The sequence below is a fragment of the Balaenoptera borealis genome (assembly GCF_965194805.1).
Source record: "Balaenoptera borealis genome assembly, chromosome: 9".
NCBI classification, from domain to species: Eukaryota; Metazoa; Chordata; class Mammalia; order Artiodactyla; family Balaenopteridae; genus Balaenoptera; species Balaenoptera borealis.
The window spans coordinates 108,900,448-108,920,725 of NC_138873.1; the positions used below are offsets into that span (position 1 = coordinate 108,900,448).

At 33.7% G+C, this 20,278-nt stretch overlaps 1 protein-coding gene across 20 annotated transcripts in view; it reads left to right on the forward strand.

The window, feature by feature from the left end:
* The window catches only part of FAM135A (family with sequence similarity 135 member A), a 121,266-nt gene that overhangs the window by 64,619 nt on the left and 36,369 nt on the right, over positions 1-20,278 (forward strand). For 14 of the 20 annotated variants that reach the window (XM_082404980.1, XM_082404961.1, XM_082404972.1 and 11 more), the window contains 4 exons: positions 273-426; positions 4,158-4,235; positions 8,308-8,357; positions 13,935-14,090. In XM_082404980.1, coding sequence (XP_082261106.1) covers positions 273-426; positions 4,158-4,235; positions 8,308-8,357; positions 13,935-14,090 — 438 coding nt within the window. Of the gene's footprint in view, positions 1-272; positions 427-4,157; positions 4,236-8,307; positions 8,358-13,934; positions 14,091-20,278 lie in introns of those variants that run through there. The other 6 variants (XM_082404974.1, XM_082404977.1, XM_082404963.1 and 3 more) reach the window with 2 other exon arrangements.

Here is a 20,278-nt window from a genome sequence, read left to right on the forward strand (position 1 = left end):
TTGAGACCCAGCTTGCAGCAGTATGAGTACAGCCATTACTCCCCTGAAAGAAAAGGGGGCTCAGACTACAAAAGTGGAGTACCACTCAGTCGAAGTTTCCTGTGTTTAAATTACTTGTGTGAACGAGAACAACTCCCTAAGATATTGCTAGATTTCTTATCCGGTTTAGAATTAACTGTGACTTGTAAATCCTTTATTTTTCTAAGCTTCAAGTGTGCTATTTTTAGACTCTTGGTTACTAACAGCGTGTCCCAAATCGACTCCTTGTTTAGGGCTTCAGCTTCATCATTGCAGACTCCTTCCTGCGTCACGCCTACCGTTTCCATTACACCCTCTGCGCCACCCTCCTGATGGCCTTCAAGGGGCTGCACAGCTACTTCATTACGGTAACGGAAGAGCTTCCCTCTTGTCAGAAACTAGAACTGGGTATGTTGAAAGTAGCCAGACCTCTGCTTTAGTTCAAGGCACTCTCTTCATTCTCATATTGCTAGTTATCAGCTTGGCCATAGTTTCTATACTAAAACTAGGTTTATGTGCTTCACTTTTACTTCTCTCTCAACTCCATCTTTTTCAATCTTTGATAATTACTTTCTGAAATTAAAAAAACTGTATGATATTGAGAAATAATTTCTTGGTGCTAAGTTTGAAATGAGTCTTTTGATAGATTTTTTTAAAACAGTATGTCAGTATTACTACTTCTCTTAGAATACAAGCAGAAAGCTTACTAGAAAACAAATGTAATTATCCATAGAATTATTAGATAGGGAAGAGAAATTAGATAGATTAAGTAAGGTAAATTAAATCCATACTTCCAAATATTTAACAGTCTAAGCAGATTGTAGGTACTTGGGACCTTTTTTTTAAATATGTTTGGTTTTAAGTGATATCAGATCTTATTTCTTTTATTTCATTTCAGAAAATAATAACATTACTCAGTTTTAACATTCTGAACATTTAAAAAATAATTTTAAAACACCAGTCTTCGGTTTTTGTCCAACATTAATATCTGCATGTATATTGTAATACATAATAAAAAATCATATTGCCTTGATTTTGTATACCACTTGTAGTTTACAAAATACATATATCAGTTCACAGAAGATAAATTATTGAGATTTGCAAAAATGTTTTTATTCAGACATTTTATGAAAGTTTTATAAGCTTTTACTTATAAAAGTTTTATAAGCTCATCATAAAAAGCACATTTTAATTATCTCTTCAGAATAAATTATTTTCATCATTACATACTTGAATAAATCAGAAATTACTTTTTAAATTTTACTGAAATTAATCACTGTTCTTACTTATTTCTTTGTTCCTCAAGGATCTCAGTCTTTTAACAATATTGATGCACTATCAAAAATAGTCAGTTACTGAAAATAATTCTTGGGTTTGAGACTAATTAGCCCGTTTTTATAACTGCCTATTTTGAGATACAAAAGAATTGTAAGAAAGTGATCTGTACCTCACTGAGGTTCAGCTGTGAGAACAGGCTGGCTGTTGTACCGCTGCCTGTCAGCAGATGCTCCCACGGGTTGGATTAATTTCATTATCATTCAGTTCAGTGCACACTTTCCTGACTTGACTAGAAACAGATATCATTCAGTTGACTATTTAGAATGCTTAATTCAAGGATCCCAGTGTACCCCCAGTTTTACAAGCAGTAGGAAAATGTTTGTTCTTTTTTGCTCATGTATTCTTCCTCAAGTCAAAAATGGTGGTACGGAAACCTTTTGATTACTATTCTCTGGAATATTCTTTTTCCTTGCTGTTTCATGTACTTAGAATCTTCTATTTCCCTTAGGAAAATCCTTTAAGAGACCACTGCCTCAAATGTAAACTTTTAAAAATGTTCTTTTTTGAAAATGAAAGAATTGTTTGTAGAATAGAACTAATTTAAGCTATCACTAATCCTCAATTAACGGAAAAATTATGCTTCATGTATTTTTTAATTTGTTTCTTTGGGATTCAAACACATTTTCTTAGGAGAATTATATGATAAATTTTGGTTAATTTAGGTTTAGTGGTCAGACCACAAAACTATTAAACCATAATGTTAATGAAGGGCGATACCATGTTACTGAGAAGTAGTGGTATGACACAGAAACCATGTGTAATCGCATTTCTATAGGAGAATCTGTTAGTAGTTTGGATGTTGAATTCGTGGAGGCAACATCGTGTAGTGCTCAGGACTGCATGTGCATGTGTGCACCATTGCTGTCACTTACTACCTGTAAGTAACTGGGACTGTTTATGCAAACTGGTTTCCATTCTAAGGGCAGGAGGATTGAAGGGGTCCAGATGTGCTGAATGCATCAGGAAGGAAAGAGGAGGGCATCCAGAAAGCAGAAGGTGTGAGGAAGCTCCACAAGGAAAACTGGTTAACGGAGGAATTCCTTCGGGCTGAGCAAAGTGCTGAGGAAAGAGCAGGCCTCTTCTAGGTCTTTGAAGAGCTTTGACATCCCCGTTCCCTTAATAAGGAGTCAGTTCAGCACTGAGAGAGATAGGAGAGACTCCCACAGCTGGGTGGGGTTCTTGTGGGTTAGTACAGAGAGCCCTGTGTGAGGCGGGCCTGTCCATGCTGCGTGCACGGAATTTTCAAAGAGTTTTCACGTGTAATGTTTCCGAATGGAAAAACACTTGAACCACATTTTAACTTATAAAAAAAATTTCTGTACAAAAGGAAATAATGTTTAAAGGAAACAAGCATCTCTTTTCAAAGGCAAAGATTTATTTCAAATAGCTTAGACAGTATTAGCGCTAATTTATCTAACTTCAGTATGATAATTCATTTATTTATAAGGTTTTTACTTTGGGGTAAGGATGGCTTTTATGGCACATATATATTACTTTGGGCTTATGAATATAATGTAGAAAATATCATAATTAAAAGAGCCCTTATGTTTAATTTCAGGAGTCAGTTACTAAATGAATATCAATTTTATTCCAAATTATTTGCTTAAAATATTTTATCAGAAAATAAAATTCTAAAGCAAACCCCTAGACTTCAGTTTCAAATAAGCAAATAGTAGTGGTAGAATAAAATTATTAGTACCTTACACATGGTGTTTACTCAAAATATATTTGTTGAATGGATGAATGAATGAAATAGCACAATACAGTTTTTGTTGATAATTGAAAAGTACATAGACATCAGCACATACTTTATAGTAGTTTCCTAGGGATTTTTAAATTCAAGATTCATCTTCAGTAAATATTTATCAGTGATACTTTGTGTTATTCTTAAACTTTTCATTATTTATATTTTCTATTTATTGTGAATTTTAGTTTATTCTTGAATGCATATTCTAGGAAAACATCTAAAAATATTATTAACTATTCAAAATAAAGCTATTGCATATTCTGAACTATTAACATTGTTTATTTTTATCCTAGCAAAATTAGATTGTAGGCACTAGATAATATTTCTGTAAAACACTGTTGACTAAACATCATTATATTCACCAGTTTTAGTAAGTTTGTAAAGTAGTTCTTGATTAGAGGATGTATTCTATTTCCTTCTACTATTTAGCACTTTTCTTGAGTTTTCAAATATGTATATATTTAAAAGTCTTAAATTCCACCATGGTGTGAGGAGTGTATCTAAACTCTATTCCCTTTTGAAAAATAATGCCTTGAATTCTGTTCTGCTTGTGTCTTTTTCTTTTCTCGTAGATGAATGATGTACATTTTTTTGATGACATACAGTTAAATATTGGGTTGGTGCAAGGAACTCTTACTGAAAATGGGTGTCAGGAATTCTGGAATCTAGGCTTTACCAAGTCATGTAACCTTTTGGGGCCCCGGTCTCTAGACTTGTAAAGGCAGGGGGTTGACCTCGCTGACCTCTGAGACCCCTGCCAACTCTAAAATTCTGAGTTTAAGAAATTAAAACATAAAAATAATATTGGATTATGAAATGTTGAGTGGCACATACACTTAAATAGAAAAAAGAACAAAGTAACATAAACGTGAATGTACATCATTTGTAATTCTAATAAGCTAATTAACTAACTGAAAGATTTTGCTTTAGTGTTCTAATCTAACTGCACTATCGGATCAATACTAAAACTATTAATAACAAATTGGAAAATTCTAATAAATTTTATTGTAAAAGGAGTATAGTAACTAGTGCTGTGTGCAATCCTTGTAACTAGCCAAGGCCAACATGCAGGTCCTTTATGAGCGCCTTCTCAGAAGAAAACAGCCACCAACCCAGAAAGACACCTGTCTAGGTATGTTTACAAATAGGTTAAGTAAATAATCCCTTTTAATTAGCAGGAAATTTTGCTTTAAATTAGTGTCAAATTTCATAAATATGTATTTCTTAATATTGTATGTTCCTACCACCCTTATTTAAGAACTTACTATTAGAATCAGTTTGGTTTGTAGATAAGCTTTGGTTAATTTGTAATTAATTTTAATGTTGAAGTTTTTATTTAAAACTGGAAATGTTAAATGCAAAGATTTCTTTGGCTTTTAACATACTCATTTTAGAGTTCCTACAAAGAGCACTTTTTGGAAACCATGTTCATTGTCAGAATTTGTTGGTTTAATGGTAATGCCTAAATTTGTTCAAAGTCAGTTTGTCTTTGGGTAGGGCTAAGGATAATAAAATGTGGTTTAAAAACTGAAGCTAATTTCATGCATTATAGAATTAAAGAGAGAAGCATCTTTAGTACCTGGCTTTGTTTTTTGAGTCAATTTGTATTTATTTTTTATTTTTCTAAGTTTAAAAAGCAAAATACAGTAATATCAAGTCACCACTATCCAGATATGTTACACATTTGAAAGGAAATATTGTGATCTCATTATTTTATTGATATATTTCCCTATATGTTATAGACTTTTGTTCTTGAACAGCAATAGTACTTAATTTATTATCTTTCCATAAGTATATTGAAAGTTTTTACTTGGCGTTGAATAGACCATCACTATTACATTTTTTAAAAGTTACGAAAAGCTGTAGAAATAAAAAATAAAATTAAGTCACAGCATTTGTTTCTCAGTTTTCAGAAGTATGGACAAAAGGAAATTAAGGAGCCAAAATCTTTCTCCACATTTCTCAAATGAAAACTAGCCCAGAAATACTTAAATTGGGTCAGTTTTCACTAAAACTGTGAAGCGAGAAACTTATCTTCTTATCAGGAAGGAAAAAAGAAAGGTTGAAGATTTATTTATGATCATTATTTTAGAATATAATTTTGTATTCTCATTAAGTAACTTAATTATAAAATTAAAGAATTCATGGTGTGAAATTATGGTCGTTTATGACATGTTTTAGTGTTCTTTTTAGCAATAAAAATACACTTCTCATTAACTATTGTATTGTCAGCCTATCAATTTAGATGTGAGAATGCTAAATAATTTTAAAAAACGCTGCTCATATAATAAGGCCTATATAAAGAAGGGCCCAGTATTTGGTTGGGTGGGAAAAGACTTGATTCAAAACTAAAACATAGTGAAGTTAGTTAAATAACACTTTTTTTGAGATATCTTTTATCCTTAACTCCTAGCAGTGTATTGGCATTATCTGAACTATGCTATGAATATCTGTTGAATGAATGAGTAGATGAGAGGGTGGATAGATTTAGAAGATAAATTTAAGATACATTTACCTTTCGACCTAGCAACTCCATTTTTGTTCATCTGTAGCACGGAAAGGAGTACTCGTATGTAACGGTATATGTACACGCATGTTGATCACAGTATTCTTAGTGGCAAAACACTGAAAACAAAGATAAATGCCCATCATTCAGCAAAGAATGGACTTTGAGGTACCCACACCAAGGGATATTATGCAGCCATTTGAAAAAAGTGCTTTAGGGCTGCATATCCCATTTACGTGGAGTACTGCTGAGAGAAAAAAAGCAAATTGCAGCAGGTTTGTAAAATACACCCATTTTTGTAAAACAGTGACTCCAGCTCTCATATATGTATATATTTGAAAATGTGGAAGGATGTGTTCTAAGCTGCCACCTTCGATTAGCAGGAGGAGCCAAGTTAAAAAAAAGTTTGTAGGGAGTTCCCTGGTGGCCTAGTGGTTAGTATTCCAGGCTTTCGCTGCCATGGCCCGGGTTCAGTCCCTGGTTGGGGAACTGAGATCACACCGCATGGCGCTTCCGAAAAGAAAAATTGTAAGAAAATAACCTGTATACATTTCTATAAAATTGTATAAATAGATATATAGGCATTTTTAAAAGAAAAATTAATTAAACTCAGTTAAAATCCTAAATGATGTTGAAATCATTTCAACTCAAATGTTTTGAAGTTAAGTTTTGCATTTAAGCATCCCTGAAGGTGTTTGCATTGAAGTAGCTCTCACGAACCATAATGCAAATGGACCAGTTTCTGCACTTAGGCTCTTGTATGTAAAGATGAGAAAAGAGTATCAAAACTCTAGAAAGTTTATTTTCATTTTTTAAAAATTCATAGGTAGGATATGTAACCTACTAAGACCATTTTGCTGATTTTCTTCTATCAAAGGAAAACATCATGAGTGATGTGAAAACAGATGTTGGCATATGGAAGTTATGATTTTAATACTGGGTCTGCCAGATATTTTCTTTTTTTTTTGGAAAACCTAACCTTAGAAGCCACTGATTTACCTGACGGTGAAATGATTTTTGAAATCTCAGCAGATTTCTTTAGTTATCAGTGGGTTATTTATATATTTTGTGAATTACAAAACATTTGTGTGTCCTCCTGGTTTTAATTACCAACAGAGTGTTTGTTGTTCCCATCATAGCTTGGTTGTGTTCAGCACATCAGTGTAACTGCTTATTTTATCAAATTTAAATGCTTATCATTCTTTTTATCAAGTTGTAAACATTCAGTGTACCTTACGAGACAGTGAGCTGGTGAATGAATTCAGGGATGTCACAGAATGTATTCTTGCTTTTGTGTGAGAATGATCAGTTAAACTCCCTTACAGCAACAAGATTATGAAATGTTGTGTGCTGACCCTATGCTGTTAAGAGTTCTCTTAGGAGAACTCATTTTAGTTTGATTTCTGGAGAAAAACTGAGTGTATCTAAACATGATATTTCAGGCTTTAGCGAAATGTCTTCCCTGCAAAAAGTAACTAATAGGTCTTCTATTCTGTTAGTTTCTGTACTCCTTTGTAAATATTACCATTTTGATTGTAAATTAATCTGCACCCCCCTTTGTAAATGGTTGTAGCGTACATTAAATAAGTCAGGATTATATGGGAAAAAATTGCCTCGGTTTTAGACTGTCTGATAGAAAACTCAATTTATTAAACTAAAATATAAACTTACTTTTGGTCGAAAAGGATTTTGTCATTCATTTTCATTAAACAGCTTATATTCCAGGCATGCTTTATATGTTTTGGTTATAAAAATTATTTTGACTTGAACTATACCTACTGTAACAAGCAAAGCTTTTGTAAAAAGTGAAGCATGTACATATGTAATACAAAATGCTAAGATCACTGGAATTTATAATATGTGAAATGCAATAAAACCTTAGTTGTATGTTTTATCTTTTCTGTGATGCAGTTGTGCAAGTTACTTGAGGTATATAGTCAGTAGTTCCGTGACAGTGTTAGCCTCTTATGAGAACAGAAACCCGCTACTTAATACAGGCATACCTCACTGTATTGCGCTTCATGGATACTGTGTTTTCCACAAATTGAAGATTTATGGCAACCCTACGGCAAGCAAGTCTGTTGACAGCATTTTTCCCAACAGCATTTGCTCACTTTGTGTCTCTGTATCACATTTTGGTAGTTCTCTCAATATTTCAAGCTTTTTCATTATTATCATTATTTTATTATGGTGATCTGTGATCAGTGATTTTTTTATGTTACTATTTCAAAAAGATTACAGCTCACTGAAGGCTCAGATTATGGTTGGCATTTTTTTAGCAATAAAATATTTTTAAATTAAAGTATGTACATTGTTTTTTTAGACATAATGCTATTGCATACTTAATAGACTACAGTATAGTGTAAATGTAACTTTTATATGCACTGGGAAACCAGAAAATTCATGTAATTAGCTTTATTGCAGTTTTCACTCTTTTGCAGTGGTCTGGAACCGAACTGCAATATTTTTGAGGTATGCCTGTAATCAGAACATAGAATTTACTAATTATCACATTACCTGCATGATTAATGTGTTTAGAAAAATATATTACATTGAAATTTAATTCATTTAATATAGTCCGGATATTTTGCAACCTTCTGGTTTTTTAAAGGTAATTTAATTTATTTCTATAATTTCAAAAACAGTTTACAGAGCTAACATTGAGATACTTCCTCCAATTACTCTTTACTCCTTTCAGAGGAAATGGATGTGGAAGCGCGACTTACTGAATTATGTGAAGAAGTCAAGGTACTTGCATTTTTAAAATTCACGTTACCAAGTTATTTGAGTGGATTCTGTTTTCTAAGTATTTTATTGAAGAAAATATTAATTATTTATCCTTTCTAAAATGCAAAGATAAAATTGTTGATCTAGGTAGAAACACACCTTAGTTGATCAAACAACATTTGACTTGAACGTGAAGTTAAATTATCTTTAAAATGTATATTATTGTGCATATAAATGAAATAGCAAAGACAATTAACTGATCAGAAGTGTCCTTTTTCTCTTATTAGTTCACTCAAAGAATTTCTGGAAAAAATTTTTTAAGCATTACTTAAACTTACATATTTTTGTAAAGTGATATTGTTTAGAAATGAAAGTTTGTTTTATTTCAAGAGATCAGTTTGTCTCAGACCATTTTCCCACTAGTTCATTCTTGCAATTAAATTGAATAGATTATTATTTTTCCTTTTTCTTCCCCATGGAACTAAATATTTTGACTATTTTAGGATCCCTATGTATTTCACTCTTGTTTAGCTACATTAATGGAAGAAATCGTAGACATGAATCAAACAAAAATATATTGACTTCAGGTTGTATTTCTGTATGTAAATTTAAATGAGGACTTGACAACCTTTGAAAAAGGTATTTACCTTCTCCTTGTAAAATTATACATGGGCAGGATAGACAATTTCGTATACTATCCTAGAGGCTTTCCCCACGGTTCAAGTAAGATAAGTGTTTTCTTTAAAAAATCGCTAATGTCATTATAATAGTTGCCCCAAAGAATTATATATGCTTAGAAATAATCTTAATAAGATGTTTGTGATTAATATGGAAAAAAAATCTACAGTGTTTCACTGACATATTAAAGGAAATTTGAATGAATAAACATTATGATACTCCCAGACGGAAAGGTGAATGATCTCTGAAAGATCCAGTTTTTCTCAAGTTAATAATATTAATGTGTCTATATCAAAATCCTGTTGGAAACTTTAAACTTATGTTAAAGATCACTTAAAGAAAGGTAAGGATGACTAAGAAAAACTTTTGAATAATAATAATATAGAGGGACTTGCCCAAGTGGATGCTAACATATATATATATAAAACTATAGTTATGGAAATAGAGTAGGACTTCTCTAAAAGACTAGAAAGACAAATCAATGAAACTAAATAGCACTGAAACAGCCACTAAATATATTTAAGAATTAAATATATGATAAAATATCTCAAACATTGGGTTACATAAATGGTGTGGTAAAATACCATACTATAGAAGCAAATTCTAAATGGACTTGAAGAGTTAAATGTCCAGAAAAATTTGGAAGATAAATTTACATATACATGTATATATAAACAATCTGATATTAGGATATGAAATAACTTTTTCAGAGTAATAGTAAAAGACAAAATAAGGTGTTGATGATTTGAAACTTCTTTAAAACAAAATAAAATATAAATAAAGTTGAAAGGAAGCAATAAACTGGAAGAAAATATTTGCAGTACTCAAAAGTGGCAAATGATTAATACTCACAATATATAAAGAGGTCCTATGTATCAGTTTCAAAACACCTCCCGGGAAAAAGGGATATGCATAGAGGCAATGTACAAAATGCAGTTCTTAGCAGAACAAGTTAGCTACATAGCTGACACTAAGTCTTACTGAAAACCAGGGAAATGCAGATTTAAACAATAAAAGGGTTTTTTGACCATGAAATTTGCAAAAATGAAAGTGACTGCTAATCTGCATTGTTGATAAGGGTGTAGGGAAACTAGTATCTGCCTATGCTGTTGGTGAGGGTAGAAATTGGTACATTTTTTTAGGTCACTTCATCAGTCTATTCCGAAAACATCTATTAAAAACACATGCTCTGCCACAAAACAGTTTTTATTTAGGAATCTGTCCCGCAGAAGTGCTAATACATTTCAACAGACATAAAGAATTATCAATTCCCATGTAGCCATTTGAAAGGATCAGGCAAGTCTCTATGCATTGACATGGATTCTTTAATTCAAGATATATATATTCATCTATGATGCAAGGTACTGTTTTCATGCTGAAAAGCTCTCTAGGATATATTAATTGAAAAAATAGGGACTTCCCTGGCAGTCCAGTGGTTAAGACTTCGCCTTCCAATACAGTGTGTTGGGGTTCGATCCCTGATCCGGGAGCTAAGATCCCACATGCCTCAGGGCCAAAAGACCAAAATGTAAAACAGAAACAATGTTGTAACAAATTCAATAAAGACTTTAAAAAAAATGGTCCACGTCAAAAATCTTTAAAAGAAAAAAGAAAAAAGAAGTTGGAAAAATATGAGTATGATTTTTATATGTTAAAAAAAGCTCTGTATGTATTTGATCATATTTGTGTGATTAGATTACATATAAAATATTTGAAAGGATATATATACACACATACATATACATTTCAAACTGTTAACAAAAATACAGAAAACTAGCATGAAGGATGAGGCTGTGAAGGAAAAGTTTTATTCTTTACTCTATATCCATCTGTACTAAGTGTTAAAAAATAATACGTATGTATTCAAATATTACTAATAAATTTTTATGTACTCGTATTTAATTTCAGTATTTAAATGGATGTCATAAAATTTAACGTAAACTAGGGTAAACTTTGACAGCAGATAGAATACACAAGAGGTGGAATAATATTTAAAGAGGTCTTACAAATCGATAAGAAAACCTGTTAGTCCCCATTTTTCATATTAGTATAGGTTAGACACCGAATTACAAAAACTGCTAATAAGTATATGAAAAATATTTAGTTATCAAAGAAACAAAAATTTAAATATTCTGACATCATTTTTAACCTAGCTGTGATTTTTTAATAACAACGTAATGCTTATTGAGATGCGGTGAGATACAGATTCTCGTACCTCGTAGATCTTTCTCAGAGATTAGTTTGGCAGTATGTATCCAAAGCCAAAAAGAGTATTTCTTCTCCATTTATACCAAATAAACAATCAGAGATTCATATGTAGTGTAACTTATAATATTGTAAAACATTAACCTAAATAAATCCCCAACAGTAGGACAATGGTTAAAGAAATCATGGGACACTCATAATCTAAAAAAGTTGTACAACCTTAAAAATGTTGCTTTCAACAAATGTTTGATGATGTAGGGAAATGCTCATACTGTGTTATCCAGTGAAAATGGCATAAAGCTATATATGATTCTGGTTTTTTCCTCTCTATAACTGAAAAAAATTGAAGACTATAAACTAAGATGAACTTTATTTTTTTTCTGTTTTGCTTTCCCCCATTTTCCAAGTCTATTAAAGTAAGCACCATTTTGTAATCAAACAAGGTCAGTGAATTCTATGAGTAGGACAAAATAATGAATGTTATTTGAAAAAAATATATAAATGTAAGGTCTTATTATTCTTACATTTATACATATAAAAGATCTTGTCAAACTTAATTCTGATTTCCTTTTTAATATAAAAAAGAAATGATTATTATTTATATTTTGACACTTACTGTAAAGAGTTATATAAACCAAAGGGGTAATTTGTTTATACCTGAAGGGATGCTTTTCCCAATAATGAAAATACTAAAAGTCCTTTCTCAGAACCTTGGTGCCATGATCCCTGAGAAATACCATTAATAATTACAAGGTATCTAGATAGCCTTGCTCTCTGGAGGAGAATTAGTTCTACTTGTGTGTAGATTATACTAGGTGTAGCATTGCTTGCCTTACGTAGTGCTATTTAATTACTGTCAAATACTTATTCTAGTCTTCTTTTCCTAACTCCATTAAAATCATTCTTGAAACAATACTGCAGGCTTCAGCTTCTTTATAGTACATTTTAATCTTTTGTGTGTTCTTAGGAGACATGAAAAACTTGTTAGCTTCATTTCTAATAACATTTATAAACCATTTCCTGGGGCAGAACACCTCTGTAGAATTTCTGTGTATGTTGATCAATCAGTACTTATCATCTGTTGACTCTATTAGCTTCCATTCCAGAATTCTGGAATTTGTCAGCGTTTTCTGAGTTTGTCCTTGTATTCTGGGAGCTTTTTCCTTATCTGAGGCCTGTAATTCCTTATTCATTCATTCATTTATTCTTCCAGTAAGTATTTATTGAGTGACTACTGTGTACCGGTAACCAGAGTCACAAAAGTAAATAAGACACGATACCTTCCTTTCTTACTAGTGTTGCTGAGTTTTTGTTTTAAGTGTTCTCTTAGTTAAGAAGATAAATGGAAGCTTGGTTTGGGTTGGGGAAGAAAAGCCTGCTGGATTGCAGACTTCAAAAAGAAGCCAATACAAACTGAGAGAAAGAGGGTCATATGTGATAAGCAACATTTGGGGGTTTTGTTTGTTTTTAGAAAGGGAGGGTGCAGTGCAGTTTGGGATACATTGAACTGTCCAAGTACAGTCATCCAGTAGATGCTGGATCTAGAACTCAGGGAGATGTGATCCAGAGCCGTAAATGAGGCCATCATTGGTGTGTAGGCGGGAATGGCTGTCAGCTTCAATCTGAGCAGACGACTTCTTCCGTCTTTACAGTAGGAAAATGAGATCAGCACCCATGTATGTATTTAAAGTAGATTTCTTAGTGTTGCTAGTAAAAGACAGATTTTTGCGTCAAGATACTACCTCCCTGAAGACTGACTGCTGCCTCAGTGTATTGAAGAAAAGCCTGTCCTCATGATAAAAATGCTTGACCAAAGAGAAACATCATTCTGATTTATAGTCCTTTGTTATTCTTTGTTTAGAATTTCTTATTTTATCAATTCAAGAAAACCAAATGCCTTTTAGAAGATTCTTCATCTCATTCAGTACTCTTAACTTCCATCATCAGTTTAGGTGAATATTTAAATAAATGGGATAATTTAATACCACTATTAGAACACTCATAATAGTATATTGTAATTGTTTACCCACTTTTCTTTCCTCATTAGACTGCGAACTTTTCATATTAATCTTGGTGTCTGTAGAATGTAGGCCCGAGCATGTAAAATGTGCCCAGTAAATACTGGGTGAGTGAATTGTTAGAAAAGAGAAGGAAGGAAGTGTCCGACAGCTCTATGAAAGGATCCCCACAAGCAAAATAAAATCTAGGAGCACAGGTATGAGGGCAAAGCAGTACTTTAGAGAGTGTCTCAGTCCTTTCCGAGGAGTTACGGATCTTTTAAGTACTTAGCTGATTGGGAAAAAAATCAGATTTTAAGATTTCATCATCTTTCAAAATTTTTATAACTTTCATCATGATTTGTACATTGTGTTTAAAATTCCCAGTATTTTAGTGTTTGAATTTGATCATGTTCTATAGAATCCTGATTTGTAACTTTAGACTATGATGTTATTTCAGTAACAAGATACCTCCGGTATTTAAATATTGGTTAAATGGTCGAAAAGTGCTGTAGTAACTGTCAGATAGAAAAAAGCCATGGGTCAGTTGGTCTCTCTCTACACACACATGCAAGCACACACACACACGTGCAAGCGCACACAGACACATTTTTTAAAACTAAAAATTTGCCTTTGTATTAATATTCTCAGTAATATATATAGATGTGTTATGGTAATTCTCAGAGAGCAGTAAAGATTTTTTTCCTTGTCATTTCAGAAAATAGAGAATCCTGATGAACTGGCAGAACTTATAAATATGAATCTCGCACAACTTTGCTCACTTCTAATGGCTTTATGGGGACAGTTTCTGGAAGTTATAACACTACATGAAGAGCTAAGACTATTACTAGCACAAGAGCACCATACTTTGAGGGTAAGTTTAAAAAAAGTGATGTTAGAGCATTTTAATGAGTACAGTAAGTCCCCTACGTACGAATCTTCAAGTTGTGAACTTTGAAAGATGCGAACACACGTTTGCGTGTCCAATCACGTAAGTTAGTTCACATGTCTGGCTACGTTGTCACGTGCATGCATCCTCTACAAGTGGTTGTGCTTTTGTGTATTTTACTGTACTGTACTGTATAGAATACAGTAGTATAGTATCTTTATTTCAAGTGTAGGATGTCCGGAAGCAAGTGGAAAAGCAGCGGTGATGTAGCTGGTACTGCTAAGGAGCACCAGCTGTTGTACTGTACTACTGTACTTTTCAAGGTACTGTACTGTAAGATCAAAAATGTTTTCTTTATTTTTTGTTTGTTTTTTATGTATTATTTGTGTGAAAAGTACTATAAACCTATTACAGTACAGTACCATATAGCTGATTGTGTTAGTTGGGTACCTAGACTAACCTTGTTGGACTTACGAACAAATTGGCCTTCCAAACACACTCTCGGAACAGAACTCATTCGTATGTAGGGGACTTACTGTGTCGCTTTCTATTTCTCCCTTTAGATCTGTTGGTATTTGCTTAATATATTCATGTGTTCCGGTGTTGGGTACATATATATTTACAGTTGGGAACTCCCTGGCAGTCCAGTGGTTAGGACTTGGCGCTTTCACTGCAGTGGCCTGGGTTCAGTGCCTGGTCAGGGAACTAAGATGCCATAAGGTGCATGGCACAGCCAAAAATAAATAAATTAGGTCAAGTTGATTGATACGGTTGTTGTTTAATCAATATTCTGGATTAACTCTTTTCTCCTGTATCAGTATTTTAAAGACATACCTTTATCATCCATCCTCCATAATCTCGGATGAGAAATCAGTTGTCATTTATATTGTTGTTTCCCTCCAGCTGCTGTTATAATTTTCTCCTTATCTTTGGTTTGCAGCAATTTGACTCTGATGTGCCTTGTTGCAGTTTTCTTTATATTTATCTTGCTTGTAGTTTATATATTTTCTTTATATTTATCTAAATATATATTTATATATTTTCTTGGTATTTATCTTTATGTTTATTTATCTCATGATTTGCCGAGATCCTCAGATCTGCAGGGTGATATTTTTATCAAAATCTTAGCCATTATACCTACAGAATTTTTCTGCCCCAGTTTTCCCCTCTACTCTCTCTCTCTCTGGCACTCTGATTTCACTTACGTTACACTATTTGATATTCTTTTGTTTCTTAGTAGTTTTTCTCTGTGCTCTTCAGTGTGAATAATTTCTGTTGTTCCATCTTTGAATTCACTAACTCATTTCTATAGTGTCTAATCTGCTCTAAATCTTGTCTCGTAAAATTTTCATTTCAGATATATACTTTTTACTTCCAAAATTTGCCTTTGGTTCTTTTCTTTTTTTGATAGTTTCATTTTTCTGCTAAGGTTCCTCATCTCTTCATTCGTTACGACCAGCTTCTCCCAGTCATTGGCCAGTTTATACTTGTGGCTTGAAAGTACTTGCTGGACTTCTGGCTTCTGATCCAGCTTTAAGAGGCTTGGACTTCATCACTCCCTTTCTAACAGCAAGAAAAGAGCTGAACAATCCAAATATCCACACATCTTTTTAGGTCCATTAGAGAACTGAGGCCACAGGATAAACTCCTGACCCCCAAACTGGAGAGATGGCTAGCCAGTTACAGAGAATCACATCTTACCAAAGCAGAAACCAACCCATGAACGGAAGTCACCAGGAGCCAGTACCAGGAGAGCAAAACTTAAACTGTAATTGATGAATTTCTGGAGGCTCAGTGTGAACAAGCTTGAGTTAATAACTTCAGGAGGGCCCAGTCTTAGGAGACACCCACACTTCTGTGGGTTTTAGCTCCAGGAACCCTACCAGGTTCACATACTTCAAATCAGAGTAATCCCCTCATGCAGGGAGAGGGGGAAATAGCCATTTGTAAATACATCCAGAGCATTCTGTCCTTCTTAACAAGACCTTCCTCCTCAGAAACTGTCTTTCTAGAGTCCAGCTGACCTGGGGGACCCAGCTCAGGCCCTCTATAGCCTTTCACTTGGGGGAAGGAAAATACCCAACTTATACATTATTAGGGATTTACAAATTAAAGCAACGGTGAGATACCGTGCACACCTGTAAGAATGACTAAAACTGAAAACTCTGACAGCACTAAATATTGGTGAAGATGTGGAGCAACAGGAATTTTCATTCATTGCTGTTGGGAATGCAAAATGATACAACCACTTTGGAAGACAGTTTGACAGTTTCATATAAATCTAAACATACTCTTACATAATAATCCAGCTAACATGCTCTTTGGTATTTACTCAAATTAGTTAAAAACTTAGGTCTACACAAAAACCTGCCCTCAGATATTTATAGCAACTTTTTTTTAATAATTGCCAAAACTTAGATGTCCTTCATCAGGTGAATGGTTAAACAAACTGTTGTATATTTACACAATGGAATATTTTTCAGTAATAAAAAGAAATAAGTTATCAAACCATGAAAAGACATAGAGAAACCTTAAAAGTATATCACTGCTAAATGAAAGAAGCCAGTCTGAAGAATTACCTACTATATGATTCCAATTCTATGACATTCTGGAAAAGGAAAAACTATAAATAAATAATCAGTGGTCACCAGGGGCTCAGGGGGATTGGGGGAGAGTCTAGTGGGTGGAGCATAGGAGATTTTTAGGACAGTAAAACTGTTCTCTATGATATCATAATGGTGGATACGTGTCACTATACATTTGTCAAAGCCCATACAATTCACAACAACAAGGGTGAACCTTAATGTAAACGATGGACTTTAGTTAATAATAATGTATCAGTATTGGTTCGTCAGTTATAACAAATGGATCACAGTAATACAAGACGTAAATAATAGGAGAAACTTGGGGGCTTGGGGTATAATTGGAACTCCCTATACATTCTGATCAATTTTTCTCTAAACCTAAAACTGCTCTGAAAAACTTAGTCTATTAAAGAAAACTTTCTAGTGTGCTTCATGGTTGCTTACCTTCTGAAGCAGAGTATATGGAACCTAATTTAACCCTTTCAAAGTGACTTAGTTATCATTATGAATCTTGTATAATGTGTTCTGCTTTAATAGTGCACTGGTGTCCTGTGCACTCAAAATGTCTGGACAGTAGATCCTCCATTAGAGAGGCCCAAGTTACATTAATTTTTTACTTATTTTGTCTGCTTTTTATGGGAATGTTCTAGGTTTTCTTTAAGGGGGGCCTTTGTGTTTCAGCATCAAGTTCTCATTTCCTTTGCCTAGTATACTTATGTATATTTAATGCCTATATATACTATGTATACTCTAATTCTCCTTTTCCCTTGGTTTCATTTGCTCTTTAAAATGTACTGTGGATTAAGAAACCAAATAACTTAAACCAGTAGGGGTTGTATCTAATAGTAAGCATAAATCAGGTTTGTATAAAAAGAACTTAAAGAACATTTGTTCAGATAGCCTCATCCACCAGAGGGCAGACAGCAGAAGCAAGAAGAACTACAATCCTGCAGCCTGTGGAACAAAAACCACATTCACAGAAAGACAGACAAGATGAAAAGTCAGAGGGCAGTGTACCAGATGAAGGAACAAGGTAAAACCCCAGAAAAACAACTAAATGAAGTGTAGATAGGCAACCTTCCAAATAAAGAATTCAGAATAATGATAGTGAAAATGATCCAGGACCTCGGAAAAAGAATGGAGGCAAAGATCAAGAAGATGTGAGAAATATTTAACAAAGACCTAGAAGAATTAAAGAACAAACACCTAGAAGAATTAAAGGACAAACAAACAGAGATGAACAATACAATAACTGAAATGAAAAATACACTAGAAGAAATCAATAGCAGAATAACTGAGGCAGAAGAACGGATAAGTGACCCAGAAGACAGAATGGTGGAATTCACTGCCGTGGAACAGAATAAAGAAAAAAGAATGAAAAGAAATGAAGACAGCCTAAGAGACCTCTGGGACAACATTAAATGCAACAACATTTGCATTATAGGGGTCTCAGAAGGAGAAGAGAGAGAGCAAGGACCCGAGAAAATATTTGAAGAGATTATAGTCGAAAACTTCCCTAACATGGGAAAGGAAATAGCCACCCAAGTCCAGGAAGCACAGAGAGTCGCAGGCGTGATAAACCCAAGGAGAAACACACTGAGACGCATAGTAATCAAATTGACAAAAATTAAAGACAAAGAAAAATTATTGAAAGCAGCAAGCGAAAAACGACAAATAACATACAAGAGAACTCCCATAAGGTTAACAGCTGATTTCTCAGCAGAAACCCTGCAAGCCAGAAGGGAGTGGCATGATATATTTAAAGTGATGAAAGGGAAGAACCTACAACCAAGATTACTCTACCTGGCAAGCATCTCATTCAGATTCGATGGAGAAATCAAAAGCTTTACAGAGGAAGCAAACGCTAAGAGAATTCAGCACCACCAAACCAGCTCTACAGCAAATGCTAAGGAACTTCTCTAAGTGGGAAACACAGGAGAAGAAAAGGACCTACAAAAACAAACCCATAACAATTAAGAAAATGATAATAGGAACATACATATTGATAATTACCTTAAATGTAAATGGATTAAATGCCCCAACCAAAAGACACAGGCTCGCTGAATGGATACAAAAACAAGACCCATATATATGCTGTCTACAAGAGACCCACTTCAGACCTAGGGACACATACAGACTGAAAGTGAGGGGATGGAAAAAGATATTCCATGCAAATGGAAATCAAAAGAAAGCTGAAGTAGCAATACTCATATCAGATAAAATAGACTTTAAAATAACAAATGTTACAAGAGACAAGGAAGGACACTACCTAATGATCAAGGGATCAATCCAAGAAGAAGATGTAACAACTATAAATATATATGCACCCAACATAGGAGCACCTCAATACATAAGGCAACTGCTAACAGCTCTAAAAGAGGAAATCGACAGTAACACAATAATAGTGGGGGACTTTAACACCTCACTTACACCAGTGGACAGATCATCCATAATGAAAATAAATAAGGAAACAGAAGCTTTAAATGACACAATAGACCAGATAGATTTAATTGATATTTATAGGACATTCCATCCAAAAACAGCAGATTACACTTTCTTCTCAAGTGCGCACAGAACATTCTCTAGGATAGATCACATCTTGGGTCACAAATCAAGCCTCAGTAAATTTAAGAAAATTGAAATCATATCAAGCATCTTTTCCAACCACAACGCTATGAGATTAGAAATCATTACAGAGAAAAAAACGTAAAAAACACAAACACATGGAGGCTAAACAATACATTACTAAATAACCAAGAGGTCACTGAGGAAATCAAAAAATACCTAGAGACAAATGACAACAAAAACACGACGATCCAAAGCCTATGGGATGCAGGAAAAGCAGTTCTAAGAGGGAAGTTTATAGCAATACAGGCCTACCTCAGGAAACAAGAAAAATCTCAAATAAACAATCTAACCTTACACCTAAAGGAACTAGAGAAAGAAGAACAAACAAAACCCAAAGTTAGTAGAAGGAAAGAAATCATAAAGATCAGAGCAGAAATAAATGAAATAGAAACAAAGAAAACAATAGCAAAGATGGATAAAACTAAAAGCTGGTTCTTTGAGAAGACAAACAAAATTTATAAACCATCAGCCAGACTCATCAAGAAAAAGAGAGGACTCAAATTAATAAAATTAGAAATGAAAAAGGAGAAGTTACAACAGACACCGCAGAAATACAAAGCATCCTAAGAGACTACTACAAACAACTCTATGCCAATAAAATGGACAACCTAGAAGAAATGGACAAATTCTTAGAAAGGTATAACCTTCCAAGACTGAACCAGGAAGAAAGAGAAAATATGCACAGACCAATCACAAGTAATGAAATTGAAACTATGATTAAAAATCTTCCAACAAACAAAAGTCCAGGACCAGATGGCTTCACAGGTGAATTCTATCAAACATTTAGAGAATAGCTAACACCCATCCTTCTCAAACTCTTCCAAAATATAGCAGAGGGAGGAACACTCCCAAACTCATTCTTTGAGGCCTCTATGAGGCCACCATCACCATGATACCAAAACCAGACAAAGATAAGTATAAAAAAAGAAAATTACAGACCAATATCACTGATGAATATAG